Consider the following 20,561-nt stretch of genomic DNA (forward strand, 5'->3'; position numbering starts at 1 on the left):
TTCTCAGCTTGACCATTTTGATACTCATGGAAAGGACATACCTCAAGTTCTTTGACATATGCCCTTCACCGCTGCCCTCTCCCCTGCGCGCTGCCCCTCCCTCCCTACCTACTATAGCCTGCTCCCCCCTCCCAGTGTTGCAGCCTGCTCCCCCCCGCGCCTGCTGTTGGGAGTTCATAATCAACATCATGTGATCATGTGTGCATAGCACCATCACGTGATCATATGTGCATAGCACTAACCTTATAGAGTGCTATAAAGGAAAGGGTTAGATCCCCTAACCCTAACCCTAAAAGAGTTTGTATATATTCTATTTGTTCAACTAAATCTAGTGTACAGTTAGTCATTTGTGGTGTGCTCTCTAGCTGTGCCCTCTCTCCTCATCTCCAAAAGATCATCAACAATTCTCATCCTGCAGGAGGTCCTCTGGAATGCGGACCTCCTTCTGGGGAGACCTTGGCGGGGCTGATCCAATTGAAGTACCATTGGAGAGATACAAACTCAACTAAATTCGACATAATAAAAAATAATATTAAAAATCTGAATTGTTACCTACATTATAGGGCAGCAGAAGCATGGCAGACTCAAATCCAAAAAGCTGTAGGCGATAGGGTGGAGGAAGAACAGCAGACTCAGTTCCAAGAAGCTGTAGCAGATTTCTAAGATGTAGCATGCCTTCAATTATCCATTCTGCCATTATCTAACAAAGTATAATCCCTCCAATTTATTCTTTGAAGAACCACCATTTCTTCAACGGAATAAAATAGAAGAGGCATTTAACAAACAAACACATGTATAATTGATGTTTCTGCTAAAAGCATCTTATGAAGCAAGATGCTTTCCAATTTTTGTCACAAAGCTAAGCAAAAAAGGGGAGGGGGACACACAGAAAAACATATGATCTAAACTTGATTAATGGTTTTTGAAACAACCACAAACTAACAGACTGCATGGTCCATGTCATTTGCAAGTGCCTAAAGAAAGAAACATGTTCCTTTTCACAAGGCCCTCACTCCTGTAATTTGCACCACCTTTTCCAACATTTTGAACATTATAAAGAAGATGACTGCAGCAAAATACAACTTAAAAGTAGCTAGAACATTGAAGTGGCAGAATGTATAGGTGTAATAATCCCAGGGTAATTCATACATTTAAAATATAAAAACCTCCACACACACACACACACATTTATTTATTTATCTTTAAGAAATACATATTTTTAACATAAGATTTAAAAATCCAAGAGTTTTCTGACGTGGCAATGTGAAACACAAAAGGCTTTTTCCTTTATGCAATATCTCCTTTATGCAATATCTCATGGAAACCAGTGTCAATTACGTAAGTAAAAATTCATATCCTCTCTTATTCTCTTGTTGAACAGCATCAGAGTGGCTGAATGTGGCACCTGCAAAGCAACAAATCAATCATAAGCATTTAGCTAAGCTCATTAAAAACAGAAACCAAAGTAACCAAATCGTAGCAAATTACCAAACTTTTGTTGAAACCGTGAGAATTCTGCTCATGCTGCAAACCAGAAGAGCTCACCCAAGAAGACCAGTGCCCGACCATCGTCTTGGAGTTATATTTAGTTGCACTTCACTCCCACGCCTCAGAATTATAATGGGTATTGCATTGCCTTCATTCATATGCCCCTCCCTTGCAAGCCTTGGAAGGAGATTATCCCCACCCTCCACGCTTCCAAACTTCACAAGTTGATCTCCTAATACAATCCCATCAACTGCCGCAGGAGAACCTTCCTGCACCTCATCAAATACGGCAAAAGGAAGTCTAGGAAGAGGATTCTCTCCTCCCAAAATTGAACCCCCAGAGATTGAAGGGAGCATGTGTAGTATGGCAGCATTTGAAGATGGAGCCCTAGGAACAGAATTCGTTCGCTGGTGTACAAATTCCTCCCCTTCGGCTAAGAAAAAGTTTGGAATACAGTACAAACATCAGCTCTATACTGGCACAATCATATCACCTATACATAGATGTCAACAGGGCACAGGAATTTCCCAACCTAAAGTCACACCACTTCCCACACCGTCTTACAGCTTTCCAAAAACAACAGTAATTCTCTATAACCTCATACCTGCTCTTTTTTGTGGAAGCATAGTTGAGTCTCTTGCAACACTACCAGAATGTAAAACCTCTATATTTTTCTCTATTTTTTCTGTGACCTCCTTATGATCTGTGCGTAATACTGCACAAAACACAAGTTAGCACATGATACTTTACATACAAGTCTAAAAAAACGAAGGAGCTAACACATTTCATTGAGGTAGATGACGCAAAGTCTGTCAGGTAATTGCTACATGACACTTTACATACAAGTCTTAAAAAATGAAGGAGCTAACACAAATCAAGATTAGATTTCATTGAGGTACATGATGCAGAGTCTATCAGGTAATTGCTACATTATTCACAGGAAAGATAACATTTTTCTACAACCTGAAAAGGAGCATGAAAGAAGGCTTGAAAACTAGAATGGCTAGAAATTTTCCACATCTCCATGAAGCACCATCAATTAACATCAGTAACAAACTGATCCTTTGTTGGCAGTTTTAAAACGTTAATACATCTTTCTTTGTCCTGTTTACTATGAGATCCGAGGGCGTTTCTACTGCCTTTTCAGAGATAGCTATGGGATTTTGGCCCGATTCCTCTCCTACCCAGACCAGCGATGCTTGGCAGGTTTCATTCATGAGGTACTCGGACACCGCCAAAGGATACTTCGAGCACGGAGACAGGAGCAGACTTTTTCCTTGGTGAATCCCTCTCAGAGCTCTATCACGGAGTTTTTTCAGCCAGATCACATGGACCCCCACGAGACGAGGCCTCAACATGATCGTGACCTGGAGCCTGTGACCCAACAGCTCGGACAGAGGGTTGACACACAGATCACAGTTGGAGACATCCCCTCCCTATTTAGAGTCGGAGCCCGACTGACAGGGGTCACAGTAGCCTTGGTTGACGCAAAGCTACGACCAAGAGACGTGCCAGGGCTGCACCTTTGAGTGGCCGACAGCACTCTATCGCCGATTTCATGCCCCCATTGCTTCATCCACCCTGATGTCCTGATGATGATGATGATGATAATATATAGTCGACCACCGACATGACTATGTGGTACTTAGGACTTAGTACTACCATTTTACATTTTTTGCATTTTGCATTGGTGTGGATGCTCGTTTAGTAGCTCCACTACCACAGCTCGTTTTTGTACCAAGTTTTTCACAGTCTCATAGACCCATCAGTCTTTCGAAGACTTTAATAAACTCTCTCTCTCTCTCTCTCTCTCTCTCTCTCTCTGTGGCAGAGTGAGAGAGATTTGAGAGGCTACAGATGACTATGGGATCTAAGATGATTCGGAGTAAGCCCTCGATCCCCATCAGGTGATACATGCAAAGTTTCGCCATGACCCCTCTCCAGGTTGATGCCATCTTTCAGACAATGACATCGTCCATGGAGTTAGAGCCTTACCCCAGTGGGTGGCGGTTACCGAGCCTAGCACTAGAGGCATCCAGACTGCTGGCAAAAAGCGATGTTGATACAGCATGGTATTCACAGGTGTCCACATGGTTTGATAGCCACGGCATTCAGATGGACAAACTTTCCCCCTTTCAGTACAATATGGATGCACCGCCCGACCTGATCTCACGAGATGAGATCAACCGTATCATATGGTTGGACCTCCTCCAGCTTCATGCGTCTGGGCTTGGTGGGGAGATCAGGAGTTCCCCACCAAGATCCAGTTCTACCCTGACCACTTCTTGAGGGTCTCGGAGTATGGTCTGTCATCAGACCTCGGTATCTCGAGGATAGGAGAGTCTCACATGCATCGAGGATAGAAGAGTCTCACATGCACTGAGGATTGCCATAGGACAGCTGCAAGTTTTGTCACATCCGCTGAGGAATGAGGCAAGGAGAGCTGCAGGCATACCCAGAGAGCTAAGGATATGCAGACTATGCACGATGGGGGAGGTCGAGACGGGGAAGCATTTTCTATGTGTCTGCCCAGTCTATTATGAAATCCGGGGATAGTATCACTATCTCCTTCAGGAGGGGCATGGCTTTGGTCCGCTTACATGACCGATCCATTTTCCCGACCAGGTTTGTGTTGGGCTCTATCTGAATTAATGCAACAACACAAAGATATATTGATGCGACAGACCAGAGAGCAGCAAGGAGTGATGCCACAGATTACTGAGATCGATCGAGCACAAACACATGTTACAAAGTTCTATCATCTATGCATTTGAGTCAACTCCAAAGGAGGTTGAGGAGGAGGAGCTAGATGAGATGAGGGCATCATGGATTAGCAGTGAGAGCCACCAGATGAGAGGCACATATACCACATGCTGCATGGAGAGTGACTAGAGCACACATGATCGAGGTCCAGTCTATCTCATCCTCCTCGGAGAAGACCGCCAGAGACAAGTCACTTCGAGGACCCTCGGACCAAGACTCTTCTCTTCGATTCTTTGGTTCAACCAGTAGATATGTATGGTAGCCCTTGTTGGGGGCCAGATCTATCAGAGATAGAATGGGCTCGAGTTGAGAGGCTTCAAGTTCTCATGCTTAAACCTTGTGTCCCACATCAGATAGTTTTGGCTGAGTTCGGGGTATCCCCACTACAGCTTGATGCAGCTTCCAGGTCATCACATATCTCTTCCGCAATAGGCAAAATGGATCTTGCATCACAAGGCGACGTAGACTTCCTTGGTTGGCTTTATCCTCCTCCGTGGCACTCATAGCAGCAAAAGGTGACCAGAGGTGTTGGTATGCACGTACTTGCAGATGGTTTGAGAGTATGAGGGTCCACATAGACAGGCTGCCTCCCTTCCAATATAGCGTTGGCGCCTCCTCTATCCCAGTCACATATCACGAGGTGAAACATGTCATCCGAGATGAGTTCCAAGTCTCATCACACCGTCTCCGTATTGAGAGTGGTCGGGCGGAGGGCATACCCACAAAGGATCGCATCTGTACCTTGTGCGATTCCCGGGAGATCGAGTCAGAGGACCGCTTCGCTTTCAAATGCCATGTGTACTACGAGATTAAAGGTCGGTATCACTGCCTTTTCAGAGACGGTTTGGGATCCCTACCCAGCTTCCTATCCTACCCAGACTAGAGACACTTGGCACCCTTCATCCATGAGGCCATACAACACAGGGAGCAGTTGCTCAGGGTATGTAGGGGAGGATACACAATCAAACTCCACTCAAAGCATGATCACTGAGTTTTTCCAGCTAAACAACACCGACCAGCATGACTCACAGCAACAGACTCTAAGGAGGACAAAGAAAGAGAGGGAGAGGGGGGGCGGCGGGGTGTGGAGGGAGGCTGCGGTTGGGACAAGAGAACGGAGGGGAGGAAAAGAGAGTGGATTTCTCGGACTGCACAGGAGGAAAGGCAAGGAAGGGGGGGAGGGGACAGAGAGTCCAAGCAGGGAGAGAGGAGGGATGAGGAGGAAGGGGGGCAAAAGGAAGGCAAGAAGGGTCTGGTTTTACTCACATCATTGCGTCTCCAACAGACATTTAAAAATTCCACTTCATGTCATCACATTTCTCTCTTCGACAGGTGCAATCAAGCACAATACAAGTTAAATTTTGCATGCATCATTCCATCTTAGAAAAAAGAAACGTCCAATGCCCACACAATACTCATCAATTGAAATACAAGGATCATATAGGTACTTTTTCACTGACAGTATGACATCTAGCTTATGCAGAAATAAATATCTTGAAAACCTACAAAGAAAAAGTCCATGTAAGAACCCTTATTATGAAGTTTAGGAAGCATTAAAGATGATTGTGATATATAAACTGTGAATAGAGAAAAAATGAGCTTGTACAATTCAGTATGATATACCAGCTAGGCGCTGTCGATCTGACCGTATGACAGGAATGTCTATGTCTGCTCTAGGAAAGCCCTGTTGATTTAAAGCAAACTTTATAAGCAAAAGCACACTCTAAACAAAAAATTTATTGAAGCAAAGGAGTTGCTACAATGAGTATTCTACCAAGCATACCAAAAACCTGGAAGAACGATCTGGCTAACTAAAACAATCTCTGCTTTGATGAAATTTCTCTTCTAAAGATCTGTTAAAGAGAGAAATCTCTGCTTTGATAAACTCTCTCTTCTAAATATGTTGCTTTCCAGTATTCTGTTTGCACTCAATTCCCCCATATGTAAAATACATAGTTTTGTGTGATTGAAAAGGGTTCATGAATCATTACTCAAAGTTCCTGATCTTAAATTTATCAAAAAAAACAATCTCTGCTTTGATGAAATTTCTCTTCTAAAGATCTGTTAAAGAGAGAAATCTCTGCTTTGATAAACTCTCTCTTCTAAATATGTTGCTTTCCAGTATTCTGTTTGCACTCAATTCCCCCATAAGTAAAATACATAGTTTTGTGTGATTGAAAAGGGTTCATGAATCATTACTCAAAGTTCCTGATCTTAAATCTATCAAAATCATGAAAAACTGGTTTTGGACTGAACATGATGATCCCAATCGGTCACACAAATTTTTTTATTTTATTTTTGCAAAAAAGAGACTTCTATTAAGTATTAAAGAAAACCGTTAGAGCAAGCTCCATACGGGAATACAGGATACACCATGCAATGCATGAAAAGCTCAAGAGCCAAAAAGAAAGAATTGGGGCTGATAGTGCCATCTCAATCCGGTAGCAATCTCCGAGAAAAAGGGAGAACCCCTCCAAACTCGACAGTCCTCCTAGAAGAGGCTGCCCATGAAGGGCCCTGCATGCTAGCCCATATGGCTATCAAAGTGTGAACCGTGTCACTCCAAATACCCGTGAACACCTGTGATGGGTGTATCTGGGTGTCATCCAAGGCCTCTGTGCATCTGGCTCTCCAAATGTGCCAAGAGGAAATGCTAGCCAAAATCTCCCAAGAGGTGTCCACTGAAACATGTGAAGCTCTGAAAGGAATATGTGGTACATCCTGAAGAGAGCAGGGCTCTATCACCTTTCGGTGGATCGAGAGTGCCCAAGAAGAAGGCTCACCCTCATAAAACACCTGGGGCCCAATAAGGGATAACCATGTGACCGAGCCCCAAGTCATGAAGAAAGGGGAAGTATGAAAAATGCTGAGTATCCAAGCAACTCCTTTCCAAACAGTCCTCGGTTGATTGCAGTCCCAAAAGCAATGTCGCACTGACTCCTCTGCAGAATGACAGCGAGGGCAAGTGGGATCAGCCCCAAATCATGATCTCCACAGGTTCACTACAATCCCTCCATGAATAGAAAGCCAAAAGAAAAGAGTGATCTTTCTATTTCTGAGAATTTCCAGAGCCTCCAAAAATTCCTATGCAAATATGCGGTGATGAAGAAGCTATCCCAATGGGGGGCTCTGGAGGGAATCCAACCTCTACTGCTCAGCTGAAATCTCTTGGCATTACCAACCGTGAAACGAAAGAAGGGAATCCCCCTCTCTCGGTGCCCATGATCTATCCACTCCCACTCTCCTGGGTCCCACTACAAGCACCTGATAGGTGCACCTCCATATAACCACAACCTCCAGGATCCCAGGGCCAAGAGCAGAGGGTCGGGGTCTAAGTACCACTGCAAGCCCGCTCCATGGTCCACAAAACCAGCAATCCTGACAGGCTGAAAGGCAACCTCTAGAATATCATCCGTGGATCTAGAGAGTATACCTCCATCCCCAACGTCAAAGACCGGAGCATCTTCCCCGAGACCTCGAAGAGCGATCACCTGTAGAGGAACTGCTGTCCTCGAAAAAGCTCCCATCCAAGTGGTGGAAGTAATAGGCATCTCAACTGTCCATTCCACCGGGATGGCTGCATCTATCTTCTGAATCCTGCGTGCTACCCCTCTGAGGTGACTCACGGACTGTAGCCTCTGATCCTTAGGTAGCCTGATAAAAGCCTTCGAAGTGCCTACTGTGTAGGCGGGGCCTCTCTCCCTCTCTAATGGGAAGTGCCCAGTGGTCTGTCATGGTCATCAAGTATACTATCGTTCCAAATGACCGGTTGCCTATCAATCTCTTCAAAGGTAGAGGGCGGAACCCTTCGAAGAGTGTTCCTGAAGCTCCCCCAAGCCTTGAGGATGGCAGTCATGAGAGGAGAGGCAGGACCTGAGAGAGGCGGAAGTAAAAATCCAGCGAGGGCTGTCCACCCGATCATCTTCCAAGGTAGGTGTGCAAGCCTCAATGCGTCCAAAAAAGAAATCCTTCCAAGGTTCCTGCCCAGGGATGAGTCCCCTCACCACCACCTTACAAAGCAATGCCCTGCACTGCAAGTCCGGGTCAATGATATTAAGGCCCCCTTCCCATGTAGGGAGAATAATGGTCTCCCAGGCTACCCTCGCTGCAACCTTTGCCGTGCCATCAAGTCCACTCCATAAAAAATTTCTGACTGGTCTAATGAGCTGAGTGATGCAATCCCTAGACCGGCACCAGCAAAAACCACACAAAATGTTTTGGTGTCAAATATTTCAGAAAACCCTCCAAAATTTTACAATGCAAGGTTGTACCTTACTCCTCGTCGACCCACATCTCTATGTCAGACCTCCTCACTGTGATTTCTTGATCAACATATCTGACCTCGGTAACACTCGGTGATGTCACCAAGAACAACTCTTTGATTACCACATTTGCTTTGGCCTCTCCCTCTGAATCTGAGTCGGACTCCTTTTTGTTTTTCTGATCCGCCTTTTTCTTTCTGCAGTCCTTTGCAAAATGTCCTAGCGTATGACAGTAGAAGCACTTCTTCTTCTGCTTCCTTTTCCAAGTCTCCTCGTCGTCAGAGTCGTCTTTCTTGGACTTGCCACCGTTAGGCTTGCCCTTTCCTTTGCCAACGTAATCCTTCGCCAGCATCGCCTTGTCGTCTTTGTCCTCGTTGTAGAGCTTCTCCCGAGCTTCCTCCTGTAGCAGTAATGGACCCAACTCCTCAAATGTTAGAGGTTTGGTCCTCTGTCCTGCTGTCACGGTCGTAACAAAGCTCTTGAAACTCCGAGGTAGTCTTCTCAGTACCATCAAGGCCAAATGGCATAGTCTGTCTTCTGACCAACTGCCGCCAGTTGATCCCTCACCACCTTGACCTTCGTCAAGTAGCTATGTACCGTATCTCCTTCTTCCATATCAAGATTGTAGAGTTGATGCTGAAGAAGCAAACTCCGGGAGGTGTTGTCCGTCTCGTACAGATCCTTCAGAGTGACCCACGCCTCTACTAACGTCTCAGCCATCTGGATATGTGAAAGAACAGAGTCCACCGTAGTCCCTATGATTAATGCCAGGGCATGGGCATCTCTGTCTTCCCAAGCTTCAAGCTCCTCTCTGTCTACTGCCATGACTATCTCCCCTTGCCTGTCCACCATGTCCTCCGGCTTTGCCTCCACTCCCATGGTCAGCTTCCACAACTTTTGAGCCAGTAAATGACTCCAGATCTTCACTTTCCAGATCGGGTAGTTGGTCCCGTCCAGTTTCCCAGACTCTCCAAAGTTAGGGATAGTGAATGAGAGCAAACTGAGGGAGGAGGAAGGGAGAGCAGGCACTGAAGAGGCTGTAGAGGTCGACATCTCTGCTGTTATACCACACAGCAAAGTCAACCAAACTCAATTTTTAGTAGACCAGAACTCTGAACGCACCTAACTGAACTTGAGTCACCCTCCTTCTCGCAAAGGCACAATCCTCCAGTCGTGGAAGTCAATTCCCAAGAGCGTCTGAATCAGGGTCATCCTTCAACAAGGTCCCTGCCTTCAGGCTTCCACACCTGCGAGCCTCCTACTTGGGCTCTAAAATAATATATTTCCGTCCAAAGCTATGGACACAATACAAAAGAGATCTATAGATCCAAAGTCCCACCAATGGTGTGGTCCTCTGATCTTACCACAAGGTACTTCTCCTATCTGCTGGCTATCTCTAGACTCGAGCCCGCGTGCTCCACCTTGAGCGTCTGTGGACTTTCTGTCCAGAATGGTTCTCTCTACCTTACTGCCTGTAGATCAGCCTAGGTAGGCAGCCCTTTCTCAGCTTTGTCTGCAGCTTCTATGTGCCTCCTTCACCTCCTGGATGTAGGCCCAAGGGAGGTCCTCCTGCTGCTTCAATCTGCTGGTGGTTGGCTGCTCCAGAGAATGATTTATGAGGGCCTGGAGGCCCTCTTTTTATAGGCCCAGCGGCCTGTCATAAAAACCGACCAGTCAGCTTCATACTGGCCGACCAGTCTGCTGCTGGTCCAGCCCTTTAAGGGCTCTAAAACCGGGCTTTGGCCCACACTTCTAGGGCCTTTGGCCCTCCCATCAAGGCAGGGGCCCAGCCCTATATAAGGCATGCCACTGCCCACTAGCAGCCCCATTTGCTGCTCCACCTGGCCTCCATGTGGCCGACCCAATCTGCTGGTCTGCCCCGCCCTTCTGCGCCATCTCCTCTGCCAGACAGCCCGCCACGCAGGCGCCTCCAGCCTGCCTATGCCACCACCTGTGCGCCTCTTTTGCAGGCCCATGGATTCCTGCTTTGACAGCTGCCTCCATGGCAGACTGTGTGCTGCCCATGTGACAGCCTCCGCCCTTTCTGTGTGCTGCCCATGTGGCAGCCCCTGGTCTACCTCCCCCATGCTCTCCTCATATGGGGGCTTACAGATGGGGAGGTGACCATTCCAACAGGTACAAGACAGTATGCGTCTCTGTCTTGCAACAAACTTTGCTTTCATAGGCTGCGAGAACTTTCTAAACTTCGTAGGAGATTCCATCTTGCTGCCCTTTGACTTCGGTGTCTCCTATTGGCTACCTCTGAACCCAGAAACCTTCCCCTGCATGAGTGCATAAGCCGTAGTGGCATTCTCAATCAGCTAGGACATGTTGGAGACCTTTGTCTTTGTGCAGTAGTCTCGAATCTCCTTTGGCAGCCCTACCAATACCTTTCAATTTGCTTGGACAGCGGTACATGCCTATAAGAATTCACTGGCAACAAGGCTTCCCAAAACTTCTTATTGTAGTCTTCCAAATTTTTGCAATTCGCTGCATCTAACTATGATATCTACCTCGAAAGTGGTAGTTAACCATGCGGCTGAGAACACCTGTTTGAATTCAACCCATGTGGTAGGTGCTCTATCCTGCAAAAGTAAGTTGGTCCACCATTGGAGTGCATTGCCCTTCAAAAAGGTGGCTGCCTTTCGAACTTTGGAAGACTCTGTAAAGTGTCCACCTGAGTAGGCGGCATCAAATTGTTGCAGGAATGTCAAAGCCTTCAATCTGTCCTATTGAAGGTTTCAAACTTCACAGGTGCCCCTCCCTCCTTGTAATCTTTCAGCTTGCCTTTAGGGGTGAGATTATCATAAACGGGGGGCTGTAAAAAGGGTGGAGCCATCATTGCTCCCGCATTTTGAGCCATACCACCCGTACCCATGGTGGGGTTAAACATTCCGGGTCCCACTCCCTGCATTTGTGGCATATTCCAAGTATTGCCCATCATCCCAGGCATCCTTGTCTACATACCGGGCTGCATCCCAAGATTTGCTTACATCATGTTGGCATTAGCAGGGGGCATTCCACCCATCATATGCTGCTGGAAATTCTGCATTCCGGGCTGCATGCTGCCCACATAGCTGCCTGGCATTCCAGGCTCTTCTGTGGGCAGTCCCACCATTGCCTGGAAAACTGATCCCCTTCCAAAGTATCATGGATGCATCATGGGATGAGGGAGGACTTGCTGTCCTTGATTGAATGAATGAAAGTTAATTGGCATTACCCGCTACAGGGGTGACTGTGGGCATCTCTGGTGGCTGTCCATTGAAAGATATATGCCTGTGAGTCTTCTGATGCTTCTTCTACTTCTTCTGAGCTGTCTTTTTGCTTCCAAGAGGAGCAATATTAGTAGGAGCTTGCATAATCCCCATGAAAGTCTGCTGCGACTATGACAGGGCTCCCACTGAACTTTGCATTTGCAACTGAAAAAGGGCATTGGGATCAAGCTCATCTGCCTCATCTACCTCATCCTGTGAGTCCTCAGTGGCATGCTCAGAAGAAACAGGCTGTGCCCCACTGTCCTGCTCCTCATCACCCCCGTTGATACTATGCTCCTCCTCAAAACTCTACCTTCCTCCCGCCCTTCCTGCTCGGAGATGGTCAACGACCTCTCACGATGTGACATGCTTGGTGAGATTGATGGCTATAGCAAAAATTGCAATAAAGGTGTCCTTCACCCAATGCTACGAGGGCTCACCTCTATAGGAAGATGGTAACTCTCCCAACAACTGAACCACTGTAACCGGACTTCCAGAAACTAAAGGGCAGTAATCCTCACCTACTCAGTCATAAACCTCATAAATAGCCACAATGCAAGCTTCAGACACATCAATCACTTAACAATACTTAGAAATAAACTTCAACAACAACAATTTGGAGGCTAGAATGCCCCTGCTCAGTGAAAACAATACACAATGCACCCACTGACCCCAAACGCCTTGGCGCCCCTTTCGGTATTTATTTAATGCTTCTGAATGGATATGCTTTACACCAGGGACTCACCCCTACACTGTTACTCTCTACAAATCCTTTGTCTGTCTTCTCGGCATCTAATCCAAGTGTGCCACTAGAATCCAACTGGCAAGGCAATCTTAGGCATCCACTTCTGACCTGACCCAACTAAAAGGACACTCCAGACTGAGGGACTGACATATGATTCACTTGGATTCAGAGGTGTGTTTCCATCATGTACTTAGGATGCCAAGTTGGGGTTATAGAGAAACGATAGAGAAACCATAGGGTTTGCAGTGGAGCGATCAGAAAATAGACAATACTCAGATACAACTGAAGAACGGAACTCAAAAAACATAGTGCCTGTCGGTAATATGAAAAACTGAATACAAGAACCTCAAGCCATCGTGTCTGAAGGACCGTGGCTGAGGTGAATCTGTAGAGAGACAGTAGAAAAGATAGCAGCAGAGGGAGCGTCACGCAGTCCTCCGTGTAGCTCAATGATGACGAGGATGATGGGAGCTGGAGCTGCCCTTGGAGATGGCTGAAACCAGCATGCTCTGAGGAAGGAACCTTCAGGCTATCTGGAATAGCAATATGATGAAGAAAAGGAACTGATCTAGGGCAGAAGGAGCTGTTCTGTAGCAGAGGAGCAGAAGGGGACAGATCTGGAGTAGGATGGGACAGATCTGGAGTAGAAGGAGCTGATCTGGAGAAGAGGAGCAGAAGGGGACAGATCTGGAGTAGGATGGGACAGATCTGGAGTAGAAGGATCTGATCTGGAGAAGAGGAGCAGAAGGGGACAGATCTGGAGTAGGATGGGACAGATCTGGAGCAGAAGGAGCTGATCTGGAGAAGAGGAGCAGAAGGGGACAGATCTGGAGTAGGATGGGACAGATCTGGAGCAGAAGGAGCTGAGCTGAAGTAGAGGAGCAGATCTGAGCAGAGGAGCAGAAGTTGGGACAGATCTGGAGGAGAGGATGGAGCAGCCAGGAGGCAGGAAGGAGAGGCAGCAGAGGAGGCAGCAGAGGAGAGGTAGATGGAGCAGGCGGGCCTGCAGCAAAAGATGGAGGAGATGAGGAGCAGCTGCAGGTCCTGTCCTGTCCAGGAAGTGTGAAGGCAGAGGCCTCTTATAGGCCAGACCTAGCTGGTCGGCCAGCTCGTCGGTGGGCTTGCCAGCTAGTCGGCCAGCTGGTCGGTTGGGCCTGCCAGCTGGTCGGCCAGACCAGCTGTACTTTCAGGCCATTTGTTTGGCTAAGAGAGCTGGCCTTTTGGCTGGCCTGTGAGCTATTTGATTGCCCCGTAAATTGGGAATTGCTCAGTTGCTGAATACCCCCTCTCAATTGCCAATTTTGAGGGGCAAACATTGTGTGCTTGGAGCTTCGTGTAGGGATGTCGATGGTGGTGTTGGCTATTCCTGTGAAATGCCCAATAGAAGATCACAAGAGGAGTGCCCTTGCAGGAGTGCCCTTGCAAGGGAATTGTTCACTTCCTCAAGTGTCGTAGTTACACGTATGATACCAGATAGAAATAAGAACACTGTGAAGCTTGAGAGAATAAGCCACCCCCTCTCACCGCCGAAAAGGTGGAGGAAAGTGAAAAAGGAAAGAACAAATTTGTCGTAGCAGTACTGATAATCCAAAGAGATCGGAGCTGAACAGTGAGCTAGTGTGTGTCCGATCTTGGACCTCGGGAGAGAGGAGTCGATCCCCGCCTCCATGCAGGTAGAAGATTCGAAACAACAGACATCTAGACACATGTGAACAGAAAGGGTCCCGCCTAGGGAGAACTTGTAGATCCTGGAAGTCGATGCTGATGGAGGTAGAGGTGAAGTGTCATGACCCCCTCTTTCGAAGGAATGGGAAGTGTCAAGCCAGAAACCTAGAAAAGGAGGGAGGGATGGTAGTAGAAGATGGAGGTAAGAAAGGGAGGGAGGGATGGCAGTAGAAGATGGAGTTCTGAAAGGGAGGGAGGGATGGGAGTAGAAGATGGAGTTCTCTCCCTTAGTGCGCAGCGGAATGAAGAGGAAACTGATATGTTCATAGGAGTGATGCTCCCTGTACCTATGGCCTCCATGAAGAAGCAGGATCTTTAGATCACCTGAGATCTAGGGTCTTTAGATCACCATGGCTCTGATACCATATAGAGAAACGATAGAGAAACCATAGGGTTTGCAGTGGAGCGATCAGAAAATAGACAATACTCAGATACAACTGAAGAACGGAACTCAAAAAACATAGTGCCTGTCGGTAATATGAAAAACTGAATACAAGAACCTCAAGCCATCGTGTCTGAAGGACTGTGGCTGAGGTGAATCTGTAGAGAGACAGTAGAAAAGATAGCAGCAGAGGGAGCGTCACGCAGTCCTCCGTGTAGCTCAATGATGACGAGGATGATGGGAGCTGGAGCTGCCCTTGGAGATGGCTGAAACCAGCATGCTCTGAGGAAGGAACCTTCAGGCTATCTGGAATAGCAATATGATGAAGAAAAGGAACTGATCTAGGGCAGAAGGAGCTGTTCTGTAGCAGAGGAGCAGAAGGGGACAGATCTGGAGTAGGATGGGACAGATCTGGAGTAGAAGGAGCTGATCTGGAAAAGAGGAGCAGAAGGGGACAGATCTGGAGTAGGATGGGACAGATCTGGAGTAGAAGGATCTGATCTGGAGAAGAGGAGCAGAAGGGGACAGATCTGGAGTAGGATGGGACAGATCTGGAGCAGAAGGAGCTGATCTGGAGAAGAGGAGCAGAAGGGGACAGATCTGGAGTAGGATGGGACAGATCTGGAGCAGAAGGAGCTGAGCTGAAGTAGAGGAGCAGATCTGAGCAGAGGAGCAGAAGTTGGGACAGATCTGGAGGAGAGGATGGAGCAGCCAGGAGGCAGGAAGGAGAGGCAGCAGAGGAGGCAGCAGAGGAGAGGTAGATGGAGCAGGCGGGCCTGCAGCAAAAGATGGAGGAGATGAGGAGCAGCTGCAGGTCCTGTCCTGTCCAGGAAGTGTGAAGGCAGAGGCCTCTTATAGGCCAGACCTAGCTGGTCGGCCAGCTCGTCGGTGGGCCTGCCAGCTAGTCGGCCAGCTGGTCGGTTGGGCCTGCCAGCTGGTCGGCCAACTGGTCGGCCAGACCAGCTGTACTTTCAGGCCATTTGTTTGGCTAAGAGAGCTGGCCTTTTGGCTGGCCTGTGAGCTATTTGATTGCCCCGTAAATTGGGAATTGCTCAGTTGCTGAATACCCCCTCTCAATTGCCAATTTTGAGGGGCAAACATTGTGTGCTTGGAGCTTCGTGTAGGGATGTCGATGGTGGTGCTGGCTATTCCTGTGAAATGCCCAATAGAAGATCACAAGAGGAGTGCCCTTGCAGGAGTGCCCTTGCAAGGGAATTGTTCACTTCCTCAAGTGTCGTAGTTACACGTATGATACCAGATAGAAATAAGAACACTGTGAAGCTTGAGAGAATAAGCCACCCCCTCTCACCGCCGAAAAGGTGGAGGAAAGTGAAAAAGGAAAGAACAAATTTGTCGTAGCAGTACTGATAATCCAAAGAGATCGGAGCTGAACAGTGAGCTAGTGTGTGTCCGATCTTGGACCTCGGGAGAGAGGAGTCGATCCCCGCCTCCATGCAGGTAGAAGATTCGAAACAACAGACATCTAGACACATGTGAACAGAAAGGGTCCCGCCTAGGGAGAACTTGTAGATCCTGGAAGTCGATGCTGATGGAGGTAGAGGTGAAGTGTCATGACCCCCTCTTTCGAAGGAATGGGAAGTGTCAAGCCAGAAACCTAGAAAAGGAGGGAGGGATGGTAGTAGAAGATGGAGGTAAGAAAGGGAGGGAGGGATGGCAGTAGAAGATGGAGTTCTGAAAGGGAGGGAGGGATGGGAGTAGAAGATGGAGTTCTCTCCCTTAGTGCGCAGCGGAATGAAGAGGAAACTGATATGTTCATAGGAGTGATGCTCCCTGTACCTATGGCCTCCATGAAGAAGCAGGATCTTTAGATCACCTGAGATCTAGGGTCTTTAGATCACCATGGCTCTGATACCATATAGAGAAACGATAGAGAAACCATAGGGTTTGCAGTGGAGCGATCAGAAAATAGACAATACTCAGATACAACTGAAGAACGGAACTCAAAAAACATAGTGCCTGTCGGTAATATGAAAAACTGAATACAAGAACCTCAAGCCATCGTGTCTGAAGGACCGTGGCTGAGGTGAATCTGTAGAGAGACAGTAGAAAAGATAGCAGCAGAGGGAGCGTCACGCAGTCCTCCGTGTAGCTCAATGATGACGAGGATGATGGGAGCTGGAGCTGCCCTTGGAGATGGCTGAAACCAGCATGCTCTGAGGAAGGAACCTTCAGGCTATCTGGAATAGCAATATGATGAAGAAAAGGAACTGATCTAGGGCAGAAGGAGCTGTTCTGTAGCAGAGGAGCAGAAGGGGACAGATCTGGAGTAGGATGGGACAGATCTGGAGTAGAAGGAGCTGATTTGGAGAAGAGGAGCAGAAGGGGACAGATCTGGAGTAGGATGGGACAGATCTGGAGTAGAAGGATCTGATCTGGAGAAGAGGAGCAGAAGGGGACAGATCTGGAGTAGGATGGGACAGATCTGGAGCAGAAGGAGCCGATCTGGAGAAGAGGAGCAGAAGGGGACAGATCTGGAGTAGGATGGGACAGATCTGGAGCAGAAGGAGCTGAGCTGAAGTAGAGGAGCAGATCTGAGCAGAGGAGCAGAAGTTGGGACAGATCTGGAGGAGAGGATGGAGCAGCCAGGAGGCAGGAAGGAGAGGCAGCAGAGGAGGCAGCAGAGGAGAGGTAGATGGAGCAGGCGGGCCTGCAGCAAAAGATGGAGGAGATGAGGAGCAGCTGCAGGTCCTGTCCTGTCCAGGAAGTGTGAAGGCAGAGGCCTCTTATAGGCCAGACCTAGCTGGTCGGCCAGCTCGTCGGTGGGCCTGCCAGCTAGTCGGCCAGCTGGTCGGTTGGGCCTGCCAGCTGGTCGGCCAACTGGTCGGCCAGACCAGCTGTACTTTCAGGCCATTTGTTTGGCTAAGAGAGCTGGCCTTTTGGCTGGCCTGTGAGCTATTTGATTGCCCCGTAAATTGGGAATTGCTCAGTTGCTGAATAGGGGTTGGCATCTCTCCAGCACAGCAGTTTGCACCAATGGTGGAGAGCATCAGGAGGAAAGTCATTTTTTGGAGTCCCGCCAGACTTGACCTTGCATCCAAAGTAGTGGTTGTGAACCAGGTATTATTGGCTACTGCCTGGTTCGTTTGCTCTTGTTGGTGCAGATCTAGAGGTTGTATATCTCAGCTCATGAGACCTGTCAGGAACTTTCTTTGGAGTGGGTTAGATAGCACCTCAGATGTTGTAGCCAGGGTGTCTTGGGAGATCCTCATTCTCCCCAGTGGGGAAGGAGTTCTCAATATTATTGATCCGAATTTGCAGTGTATGGCCTTGCTCTGCAAAGTTGTAGTGAGAGGTTTGATGCCTAGATTAGAGCCTTGGAAGGACTTTTTCCTACGCAGCATTCAGTCTTGTACACCTTCTCACGAGGGAAATTGGATGGACAGCTCCGGATGGATTTTTACTTTCGGGGACCGTTGTCCCCTTACAGGTCATTGCCTTGCGGGATGCACATGCGGAGACCCTTGTCTTTGATGTTCAGTCGGGAGACAGAGCTCTCAGATCCTCAGATGATATTCTTTTGGAGGTTGCCTTTCAACCTGTTAGGATTGCAAGGTACATGGAGTGGGGCACGGATTCACAATGGTATCTTGATCCTGACCCCATTCTCCTGGCACTTGGGTCTTGGAGACTCTGGTTGTATGGTGGTTCTCCCGACACCGTCCTGCAATCCCACATGATCAGGTGACTACAAGAGATGCAAATTCCAGAGACTTTGATTTGGGGTGTGATTAGCCTATATGAGTCCGTCAGAGGGAGAATTCGTGCCCCAGAAGGTTTACTTGATTGCGTCGAGAGCACGATAGGGATGAAGCAAGGCTGCCCCATCTTACCAACTCTTTTTGGACTCTACATTAGTGAGATCACATCCTTCATAGACCGCCTAGGGAGGAGGGATCACTACTAGCGGACCTCATGAGACAGATATTGCTATACGCTGATGGCATAGTCCTCATATCATCTTTAGCAGAGGGGCTGCAAGAAATCTCTCTCTCTCTCTCTCTCTCTCTCTCTCTCTATGTGTATGTATGTATGTATGTATGCGCTCGTGTATGTATGTATGTATGTATCACTTACTAGATGTTTAATAGGTAATAGTTTCAATGTTTCGTTCAAACGCTTCTAAAGCCTTGAAACCATTTCATTAATGGTGACTATGTTGACAGTAACAGGCACGTGAGCTAAATTGCTCTCTCTCTAGCCCAAAGGGCTATTATACTGAGGCACAAGCATGGTGCAAGAGAGTAACACTGGGTGCAACTGCCCCCCAACCATGGCGTATATGCTGAATCTTAGAATTGTAAGGAGTTATAGACCCCTCCTGAAGGACGGCGTGGAGAGGGGTCCCTCCTTTCCTACTCCCTGCAGAGAGTCTAGTGAAGGCTGTATTGAAGGCTGCCCTGGCACCTGCTGATAGCCCTGAAAGATTTGCCAGCCACGTGGCTGCTGATGAGAGGCTGCTCACTGCCCCTGTCCTGCTGCACGTGGCGTTCTATCCAATGGTGTCCTGGCAGCCTGCGTGGCTGCCAGGCTTCGTGTTTATTGAAGATAAAACGAACCGGATGAAAGTCCAAACATTTCAAACTTCTGGCGTCTATTTTTTGACAAGACGAGTACCGAAGAAACAATTTACAGCAATTACCAGAGCAAGAACACCATTACCTCCGCATCTAAGAGGTTGCCGGAAAGCCCTGGTCCGCCAGGTGCGCAAAGACGTGCAACAATCGAGTTCATCTCTGTCTCTATGGCGCTCCGCTTCTCGATCAACGCCAACGTCTCAGTCTTCACGTTAGTCCCTACCATTTTCGCACTTTTGCTTCTCAAAGGCGACTTGCAGCTTTATAAATTCCTAACGGTTCCATTAACTATTTGTTCTCTCACCTTAGCTAGAACTCACTTTCATAAAACGAGTAGCCTGGTAAGAGACCAACTCTGCTGGGTCTAAAGGTGGTGAAATACACTTTCAACCCTAGCAGGAGCTTGGCTTAGCTCACTCAATCTCGGTTATGGGACAATAAAGGTGAAGTATAGATGGTCAACCTCCAATTTAAAGCTTTCCATATTTTGTATAACATTTGAGTTTCAATTAATGGGAAATTTTTATGAAATAAATTTCCAATTTACCACCTAGGCCATTAGACCCTCTCTCTCTCTCTCTCTCTCTCTCTCTCTCTCTCTCTCTCTCTCTCTCACACACACACACACACACATATTTTTTGGGGGGGTAAAATTACACATACACACACTAACACACACACACACACAAACACACGCGCACGCCGTGCGCTCACACACTTAGGGGGAGAGAGGGAGAGGGGGAGAGAGAGATAGAGAGACAGAGAGACAGAGACAAAGACAGAGAGAGACAGAGACAGAGACAGAGAGGGTAAGGGTTAAATTTCAGCCAACATCATTAGATTTATAAGGATTTATTCATCTTGCTAGCAACATTGAGCCAGTGGAACACGAGTCCTAAAAGGTCCGAAAAGATTGCATTTGCAAAGCTCGCAAGCTTTGTCCTACATTTACTGCATAAGGGAAAATCATCCGTAGGTTTATCAGGCAAGCTTTTGAACTGCTTGTTGAAAATGCATGGCCAATGGAGCTAGACGTCCCCTTGGATTTCTTGATCAAGCTTGTTGAATGTGTTATAAAGCAATCCAAATAATCTCATTGAGTTTGGAATAAGATTGAAGGAACATATCCAGCATGAAATCTTCAAGATTAAGGCACTGTACAAATGTATTCAATTCCATGAGACTCTCATAAGCTTTCTTGACTTTAAAGGTGTCCATTCAACTTGTTTAGGACGGGAAGCATGCACCCACCATGGTCATTGTCTCATCTGCATGAAGAAAAATATTTAGATTTAGTTCCTCCATATCACTATGCAGATGCCTATGAAAATCATGGTGGGCAAGTCA

General features: G+C 47.5%; 1 protein-coding gene across 2 annotated transcripts; it reads right to left on the reverse strand.

The window, feature by feature from the left end:
• Nucleotides 1-1,117: 1,117 nt before the first annotated feature.
• On the reverse strand, nt 1,118-19,635 carry LOC147886128 (26S proteasome regulatory subunit). 2 transcript variants are annotated; one of them, XR_015543305.1, is made up of 5 exons: nt 19,300-19,635; nt 5,875-5,935; nt 2,093-2,203; nt 1,489-1,921; nt 1,118-1,405 (listed from the first exon to the last, which is right to left on the reverse strand). XR_015543305.1 is itself a non-coding variant. In XM_087395464.1 (5 exons), exons 1-5 carry the CDS (start codon nt 19,438-19,440, stop codon nt 1,384-1,386), a joined length of 711 nt encoding a protein of 236 aa, XP_087251590.1. In that variant the 5' UTR covers nt 19,441-19,635; the 3' UTR covers nt 1,118-1,383. The 2 variants fall into 2 exon arrangements, 1 of the variants encoding a protein (XP_087251590.1); XM_087395464.1 differs by having other exon boundaries at nt 1,546-1,921.
• Between the last annotated feature and the right edge of the window lie 926 nt (nt 19,636-20,561).

Source organism: Dipteris shenzhenensis, chromosome 24 (genome assembly GCF_047967505.1).
Source record: "Dipteris shenzhenensis isolate YYH24624 ecotype China chromosome 24, Dip_SZ_1.0, whole genome shotgun sequence".
Lineage (NCBI taxonomy): Eukaryota > Viridiplantae > Streptophyta > Polypodiopsida > Gleicheniales > Dipteridaceae > Dipteris > Dipteris shenzhenensis.